Source organism: Anopheles coustani, unplaced genomic scaffold (assembly GCF_943734705.1).
Source record: "Anopheles coustani unplaced genomic scaffold, idAnoCousDA_361_x.2 U_6, whole genome shotgun sequence".
Taxonomy (NCBI): domain Eukaryota; kingdom Metazoa; phylum Arthropoda; class Insecta; order Diptera; family Culicidae; genus Anopheles; species Anopheles coustani.
Window position 1 is genome coordinate 45153 of NW_026525219.1, and position 9355 is coordinate 54507.

At 46.5% G+C, this 9355-nt stretch overlaps 1 protein-coding gene across 1 annotated transcript; it reads left to right on the forward strand.

The window, feature by feature from the left end:
• Window positions 1–384: 384 nt before the first annotated feature.
• On the forward strand, window positions 385–5596 carry LOC131271125 (uncharacterized; the record flags this gene model as incomplete). The annotated part of the gene is made up of 1 exon (XM_058272511.1): window positions 385–5596. A coding segment is annotated over exon 1 (5212 nt), but the record flags the coding sequence as incomplete, so codon positions are not given.
• Between the last annotated feature and the right edge of the window lie 3759 nt (window positions 5597–9355).

Consider the following 9355-nt stretch of genomic DNA (forward strand, 5'->3'; position numbering starts at 1 on the left):
CACGAGGCCGATCCAGTGCGCATCGGTGCCTCAAGGGGAGAGAACCCAAGTCGGGAGTTCTCTTCAGTGGATCAGTCCAGCGCTTCGTGCCCAGCGTTTGTTCAACCCAGCGTCGACAGGAATCGTGTATCAACCGGACGGGTTGATTTTCCATCGGTGGCAGACCACGGACACCACACGAGGCCGATCCAGTGCGCATCGGGGCCTCACGGGAAGATAACTCAAGGTGTGAGTTTCCTTCGGTGGTACCGTCCAGCGTCTCATCGCCACGAGAAGTTTACTCAGCGTGATTGTGAGTACCAGTCCAGAGTGTCGTAGCAGTCGACGCTGACAAAACAGTGAAGTGAAAAAGTGAAAAGTGCAACAGACTAACTAATAGTCACAATGAACACTCGCAGTAAAGTGATGCATACCCCGCCACCAGGGAGTGACAATTCAGACGAAGCGGCTACGGAAGCCACGGTGGAACAGTGCGCGAGTGACCACGTGACGGAAACAACCCCACAGCACGTGTCACCAAAACCGTCGACGTCATCGCCAGGGGATCGCGAGTTGGCCGTGTTGCGGGCCAAAATGAAGCTGGCATATCGTCAACTTATGCAGCTTCAGCCGGACATCACCAACAACAAACTCCCTCCGGCCACTGCGCGGGTGCACTTACGCACATTACGGGAACTTCAAGGCACCCACGGCAGGATTATGCAGCACATCATAGATCTCCTGCCAGATGACCTCGAAGTCGACATGGACGCCGACGATGCCTTCCGGAAGATCCACACCACCTGCACAGCCATTCTGGAGGCACAGCTGGACGAAACACCAACAACGTCAGAAGCTCCGGTAACTTCGGCAGCGCATCACCTCAGTGTCCCGATGCCAACCTTTGACGGACGCTACGAAGAGTGGCCCAAATTCAAGGCCATGTTCCTCGACATCATGGGAAGGACACCTGTTTCGGATGCAGCAAAGTTACACCACCTGAACAAGGCACTCACCGGAAAGGCAGCAGGGATAATTAACGCAGCAATGGTGAGCAGCAACAACTACAAGAGTGCCTGGGAGGTGCTAGAAAAGCGGTTCGCGAACCCGAGAGCAATCGTCGACAAGCACATTGCTGGGTTACTGCAACTTAAACCCGTGCAACGCGAATCAGCCAGCGAACTTCGATCACTAGTAGAAACGTGTAAGGGTCACGTTGATGGGTTGCAGTTCTTAGAGAAGAACATTGATGAAACCAGCAACCTCATCATCACCCACATCCTCGCGTCGTGTATGGACTCCAGCACTCGTAAGGCATGGGAGCTTACATTGCAGCACGGCGAGTTTCCGGATTTGTTCCGTACGTTCGACTACATCACGCGACAATGTGAAGTGTTGGAGAGCTGCGCAGCAGGCAATACGGACAAACCATCTCGTCCAAAGCCGGCTCCTACTAAAGCGTTCACGTCGACCGTTACGCCGTCACCGACCGCAACATGTGTCATGTGCCAGGACAACCATATGCTCAGCAAGTGCGCGGATTTCATAGCACTGTCGCTACCAGACAAACGGGACAAGCTCCGAAGTTGGAAACGTTGTTTCAACTGTTTCGGAGCTGGTCATCTCAACAAAAGGTGCCCGTCGAAGTGGACGTGTCGCCGATGCCAGCAGAAACATCACACCTTGCTCCACGACGAAGGGACTAGTGCCGCCAGCGAGATCCGTCACGAACAGCCAACATCTGCAGCAGAACACCGTACAGCTACAATATCGCTTCACACGGCGATACCATCGACAGTGTTGCTGTCAACCGTCATGTTGTACATCACTGACAGCGCAGGGAAGAACCATGCTGCAAGGGCTCTCTTGGACAGTGGAGCACAGTCCAACTTCATTACGGGAAGGTTGGCGCAATTCTTAAACCTACCTCGGAAGTCGGTGAGCATTCCGCTGTCGGGGATTGGTGGCAGCCAAGCGACGAACGTAAAGTCATCAGTACGAGCCACCATCCAGTCACGCTGTTCATCATTTTCGACGTCGCTGGAGATGCTGGTACTGCCCAAGCTGTCAGCAGATGTGCCAGCCCATCGTATACACCACAGCCAGTGGACGATTCCAGCAACCTGCGTCTTGGCTGACCCAACATTCCACAAGCCTGGTGGAATCGATATCATCCTGGGTGCGGCGTGCTTCTACGAGCTTTTAAAAACCGGACGCATCTCACTTGGAGAAGGTATGCCGTCACTCCAAGAAACAGCATTTGGGTGGGTTGTAAGTGGCACAGCCCAGATAGCAGAGCAGTCGCTGCCAGTGGTGTGTTCAGTCGCCGTACACACCAACGAGCTGACTACGATGATGCGGAAATTCTTCACAATAGAAGACGTAGGCAGTCTCCCTAGTTGGAGTATCGAGGAGAGAGCCTGTGAGGACCACTACGCGGCCACTACAAGCAGAGACGAAGCCGGCCGATATGTCGTCCGACTTCCGAGAAAGTCTGACATGATCGGGAAACTAGGTGACTCGCGGACGATCGCCCTCCATCGGTTTCTGGCTATCGAGAGACGTATGCAGCGAGAACCCGAAACAAAAAAGGCATACGTGGAGTTCATGGCCGAATACCTCCGCTTAGGCCACATGACAAAGGTGGCAGCAGCAGTTGATAGTCGGGAAACATTCTACCTCCCACACCATCCTGTTTTTAAGGCCGACAGCACCACCACGAAGTGTCGGGTTGTGTTCGACGCATCCAGCAAGTCATCGACAGGAGTGTCGTTGAATGATACGCTGATGATCGGACCAACAATTCAACAAGATGCTACATCGATCCTGATGCGATTCAGAACTCATCAAATTGCACTGACAGGAGATGTGGCAAAAATGTACCGCCAAGTATGGGTACATCCCAGCGATCGCGCCCTACAGCGCATTCTGTGGCGAGCTTCGCCCCATGATCCCATCGAAGAATATGAGCTGAATACTGTAACTTATGGCACCGCATCTGCACCATTCCTTGCGGTGAGATCTCTGCAACAAACAGTATTGGATCATGGAAGGGACTTTCCAATAGCAGCAGCTCGGTTCGCTGACTTTTACGTGGATGACTTTGTGTCTGGAGCTGATTCACCCGAGGCTGCTCAAACCTTGCAACAGCAAACCGAACAACTGTTTGCCAAAGGTGGATTTGAGCTGCGGAAATGGGCATCAAACGAGGAAGCGGTGTTGCATCATGTGGACCAACAAAGCCGAGCATCCAGCCCATATCCCAACGACGATGACGACGGATCGTTGGCAACACTTGGAATCATATGGGATACGTCAGCGGACACTCTGCGCTTCAAAGTCCAAGCCCCGGATGTCATCGAAGATGCAACCAAACGCAAGGTATTGTCCACCATTGGAAAGATCTACGATCCGGTGGGGTTTGTTGACCCAGTGAAGGCGGTTGCCAAGCAACTTCTTCAACGGGTGTGGAACCTGAAACACGTCAACCAACAACCCTGGGGATGGGATGCTGAACTTCCGCCGCAGCTACGAACGGAATGGCTCAACTTTCTTGAGCAAATGCAATACCTTCACAACATCAGCATTCCGCGAGTCGCCATTAGATCTTCAGTGACCACCATCCAATACCACGTCTTCTGCGATGCTTCGGAGAAAGGATATGGAGCATGCTGCTACATCCGTAGTTGCGATGCCCAGGGACATGGCACAATGGAGCTCTTCGCCTCAAAAACCAAAGTGACGCCCCTCAATAGCAAGCACTCTATCGCTCGGCTTGAACTGTGCGCAGCACAGTTGGCCAGCTTGCTATTCGACCGAGTAAGAACTGCGGTAAACCCAGGCTCTCTGGCAGTCTTCTGGACAGACTCCATGACTGTGGTACATTGGCTGCGAGCATCACCGAACTCCTGGAAGCCATATGTTGCCAACCGGGTATCGCAGGTGCAACAACTAACGGAGGGTTGCACGTGGCGTCACATCGCAGGAGTCGACAACCCTGCTGACCTTGCTTCCCGAGGATGTTTGGGCAAAGATCTCCTCTCCAGTACCCTATGGTGGCAGGGTCCTTCCTGGATGAGCCTGCCAGAAGATCAATGGCCTCCACCACTGCTTGCGACACCAGATCCTTCAGTGCAAGCAGAGCAGCGAGTAGCAGTTGTGGCATGCGCTGCCATTGAGCTGCCAGCTCACCACATATTTACGCTCTTTTCATCGTATTCTAAGCTGAGACGGATGACAGCATACTGGGTTCAGTATTGGAACCGATGCACCAAACGCCGGTCGTACGAGAACCCTGGCCTGACGACGAAGGACTTGACGGATGCAGAAGAAGTGCTGTGCCGCTTGGCTCAACGAGACCACCTGCAGCAAGAAATCAAGGCCTTGCAGCAGAAGAAACCCGTTCCTGCGTCGTCCCCGCTTAGATGGTTGCATCCGCAACTAGGAGCTGACGGAATCATCCGAGTTGGAGGACGTTTGTCCAATTCACCGCTAGCGGAGGATGTTAAGCACCCACTAGTTGTTCCGGCCAGCCATCCATTCGCTCGTCTGCTGATGGAACATTTTCATAAACAGTTACTTCACGCGGGACCGACTCTGATGCTAAACACGTGCAGACAACGCTTCTGGATTACAAGTGGCCGAAATCTCGCCCGGAAGGTATTTCACCAGTGCCACACATGCTTCCGCGCCCGACCATCATCGTCAGCAACTATAATGGCTGACCTGCCGGCTGTCCGAGTAACACCGGCCCCTCCTTTTTCGATCACCGGTGTTGACTACTGTGGTCCAGTGTTCCTGAAAGGTGGCCACCGACGGGCGGCGCCCGTGAAGGCATACGTCGCCATATTTGTATGCTTCACCACCCGTGCCGTACACATCGAGCTGGTGTCAAACCTGACAACGGAAGCATTTATAGCAGCATTACGACGGTTTGTGTCTCGTCGTGGTTTGCCATTGGAGTTACACTCGGACAACGCGACGAACTTCAAGGGAGCAGCAAACAAGCTGAACGAGTTGTACAAGCTGTTGCGTACAACTGAACACCAGCAGAGCATTCAAGCTTGGACACTAGAACGCAAAATTTCATGGAAGTTCATCCCACCAAGAGCTCCTCACTTCGGTGGACTGTGGGAAGCCGCCGTCAAAACCATGAAGTACCACCTAGTGCGCGTTTTAGGAACGACATCACTTTCGTATGAGGACATGTCTACGCTACTGGACGAGATAGAATGCTGTGTCAACTCCCGGCCTATAACATCGATGTCAGATGACCCACACGATATGACAGCCCTCACTCCTGGACATTTCCTGGTTGGAACGAACCTACAGCTTGTTCCGGACCACTGCTTGCTGTACGAAGCCGAAAACCGGTTGAACCACTGGCGTCATGTTCAACAACTTCGCCAGCACTTTTGGAACCGTTGGCAGAAGGAGTATTTACAACAACTGCAGGCGCGTTCTAAATGGACAAAGGAAGGTACAACCACAGTAACGCCAGGAACGTTAGTTATAATTAAGGAAGATAATGTGCCTTCGGCGTGTTGGCCATTAGCACGCGTAATCGAGGAGCATCCTGGAAAGGATGGCAAAGCGCGTGTCTTTACATTGCGTACAAGTAAGGGAAGTACAGTGACTAGGCCATTGGTAAAGCTGTGTGTATTACCAAAAGCAAACAGTTAAAATTATTCAATTTTAAGGTGGCAGAATGTACGATATTGCGACGCCTAAAGGTAGGCCACAGAACTCTACAAGGTTCTGAACAGTTAGGAATTTTGAATTTAACGAAACCCTACAAGTACCAGTTTATAATAACCTGCTGTTCAAAATTAACGGTTAATTGATAACAGTGTCACCGGTCTTAGACATCGCTAGCACAACATTTGTGACGTAAGTAAAGGCGTTCAGGAAATCAAATAAACCCAACTTGAGAAAAAACCACTGGTGTTTGTTAGGTTCTATCCCCAACATACCTAGCAGTATAATCCACAGAAAGTCCCTGGCGGGTAGCGATCTGTGGACACTATATTGCGTTCTCTGGTACCGTTTGGACAAACCCAGATTTTTGAAACCGTTTTCTTCTTTGTTCTATCCACCTGTATTAAACAAGTTCCGGAGTAGGCCGTACCCTACAGTGACTTTAAAGAGAATGAGACGATGCAAAATGAGGTTTAGAAGGTGCTTAAAGTGACTTTAAAGAGAATGAGACGATGCAAAATGGTGTTTAGAAGGTGCTTAAAGTGACTTTAAAGAGAATGAGACGATGCAAAATGGTGTTTAGAAGGTGCTTAAAGTGACTTTAAAGAGAATGAGACGATGCAAAATGAGGTTTAGAAGGTGCTTAAAGTGACTTTAAGGAGAATGAGACGATGCAAAATGAGGTTTAGAAGGTGCTTAAAGTGACTTTAAAGAGAATGAGACGATGCAAAATGGTGTTTAGAAGGTGCTTAAAGTGACTTTAAAGAGAATGAGACGATGCAAAATGAGGTTTAGAAGGTGCTTAAAGTGACTTTAAAGAGAATGAGACGATGCAAAATGGTGTTTAGAAGGTGCTTAAAGTGACTTTAAAGAGAATGAGACGATGCAAAATGAGGTTAAGAAGGTGCTTAAAGTGACTTTAAAGAGAATGAGACGATGCAAAATGAGGTTTAGAAGGTGCTTAAGGTGACTTTAAAGAGAATGAGACGATGCAAAATGAGGTTTAGAAGGTGCTTAAAGTGACTTTAAAGAGAATGAGACGATGCAAAATGGTGTTTAGAAGGTGCTTAAAGTGACTTTAAAGAGAATGAGACGATGCAAAATGGTGTTTAGAAGGTGCTTAAGGTGACTTTAAAGAGAATGAGACGATGCAAAATGAGGCTTAGAAGGTGCTTAAAGTGACTTTAAAGAGAATGAGACGATGCAAAATGGTGTTTAGAAGGTGCTTAAGGTGACTTTAAAGAGAATGAGACGATGCAAAATGAGGTTTAGAAGGTGCTTAAAGTGACTTTAAAGAGAATGAGACGATGCAAAATGAGGTTTAGAAGGTGCTTAAAGTGACTTTAAAGAGAATGAGACGATGCAAAATGAGGTTTAGAAGGTGCTTAAGGTGACTTTAAAGAGAATGAGACGATGCAAAATGAGGTTTAGAAGGTGCTTAATGTGACTTTAAAGAGAATGAGACGATGCAAAATGAGGTTTAGAAGGTGCTTAAAGTGACTTTAAAGAGAATGAGACGATGCAAAATGGTGTTTAGAAGGTGCTTAAAGTGACTTTAAAGAGAATGAGACGATGCAAAATGGTGTTTAGAAGGTGCTTAAAGTGACTTTAAAGAGAATGAGACGATGCAAAATGGTGTTTAGGAGGTGCTTAAGGTGACTTTAAAGAGAATGAGACGATGCAAAATGAGGTTTAGAAGGTGCTTAAAGTGACTTTAAAGAGAATGAGACGATGCAAAATGAGGTTTAGAAGGTGCTTAAAGTGACTTTAAAGAGAATGAGACGATGCAAAATGAGGTTTAGAAGGTGCTTAAAGTGACTTTAAAGAGAATGAGACGATGCAAAATGGTGTTTAGAAGGTGCTTAAGGTGACTTTAAAGAGAATGAGACGATGCAAAATGAGGTTTAGAAGGTGCTTAAAGTGACTTTAAAGAGAATGAGACGATGCAAAATGAGGTTTAGAAGGTGCTTAAAGTGACTTTAAAGAGAATGAGACGATGCAAAATGGTGTTTAGAAGGTGCTTAAAGTGACTTTAAAGAGAATGAGACGATGCAAAATGAGGTTTAGAAGGTGCTTAAAGTGACTTTAAAGAGAATGAGACGATGCAAAATGGTGTTTAGAAGGTGCTTAAAGTGACTTTAAAGAGAATGAGACGATGCAAAATGGTGTTTAGAAGGTGCTTAAGGTGACTTTAAAGAGAATGAGACGATGCAAAATGAGGTTTAGAAGGTGCTTAAAGTGACTTTAAAGAGAATGAGACGATGCAAAATGGTGTTTAGAAGGTGCTTAAGGTGACTTTAAAGAGAATGAGACGATGCAAAATGAGGTTTAGAAGGTGCTTAAAGTGACTTTAAAGAGAATGAGACGATGCAAAATGAGGTTTAGAAGGTGCTTAAAGTGACTTTAAAGAGAATGAGACGATGCAAAATGGTGTTTAGAAGGTGCTTAAAGTGACTTTAAAGAGAATGAGACGATGCAAAATGGTGTTTAGAAGGTGCTTAAGGTGACTTTAAAGAGAATGAGACGATGCAAAATGAGGTTTAGAAGGTGCTTAAAGTGACTTTAAAGAGAATGAGACGATGCAAAATGAGGTTTAGAAGGTGCTTAAAGTGACTTTAAAGAGAATGAGACGATGCAAAATGGTGTTTAGAAGGTGCTTAAAGTGACTTTAAAGAGAATGAGACGATGCAAAATGAGGTTTAGAAGGTGCTTAAAGTGACTTTAAAGAGAATGAGACGATGCAAAATGGTGTTTAGAAGGTGCTTAAAGTGACTTTAAAGAGAATGAGACGATGCAAAATGAGGTTAAGAAGGTGCTTAAAGTGACTTTAAAGAGAATGAGACGATGCAAAATGAGGTTTAGAAGGTGCTTAAAGTGACTTTAAAGAGAATGAGACGATGCAAAATGGTGTTTAGAAGGTGCTTAAAGTGACTTTAAAGAGAATGAGACGATGCAAAATGAGGTTTAGAAGGTGCTTAAAGTGACTTTAAAGAGAATGAGACGATGCAAAATGGTGTTTAGAAGGTGCTTAAAGTGACTTTAAAGAGAATGAGACGATGCAAAATGGTGTTTAGAAGGTGCTTAAGGTGACTTTAAAGAGAATGAGACGATGCAAAATGAGGTTTAGAAGGTGCTTAAAGTGACTTTAAAGAGAATGAGACGATGCAAAATGGTGTTTAGAAGGTGCTAAAAGTGACTTTAAAGAGAATGAGACGATGCAAAATGAGGTTTAGAAGGTGCTTAAAGTGACTTTAAAGAGAATGAGACGATGCAAAATGGTGTTTAGAAGGTGCTTAAAGTGACTTTAAAGAGAATGAGACGATGCAAAATGAGGTTTAGAAGGTGCTTAAGGTGACTTTAAAGAGAATGAGACGATGCAAAATGAGGTTTAGAAGGTGCTTAATGTGACTTTAAAGAGAATGAGACGATGCAAAATGAGGTTTAGAAGGTGCTTAAAGTGACTTTAAAGAGAATGAGACGATGCAAAATGGTGTTTAGAAGGTGCTTAAAGTGACTTTAAAGAGAATGAGACGATGCAAAATGGTGTTTAGAAGGTGCTTAAAGTGACTTTAAAGAGAATGAGACGATGCAAAATGGTGTTTAGGAGGTGCTTAAGGTGACTTTAAAGAGAATGAGACGATGCAAAATGAGGTTTAGAAGGTGCTTAAAGTGACTTTAA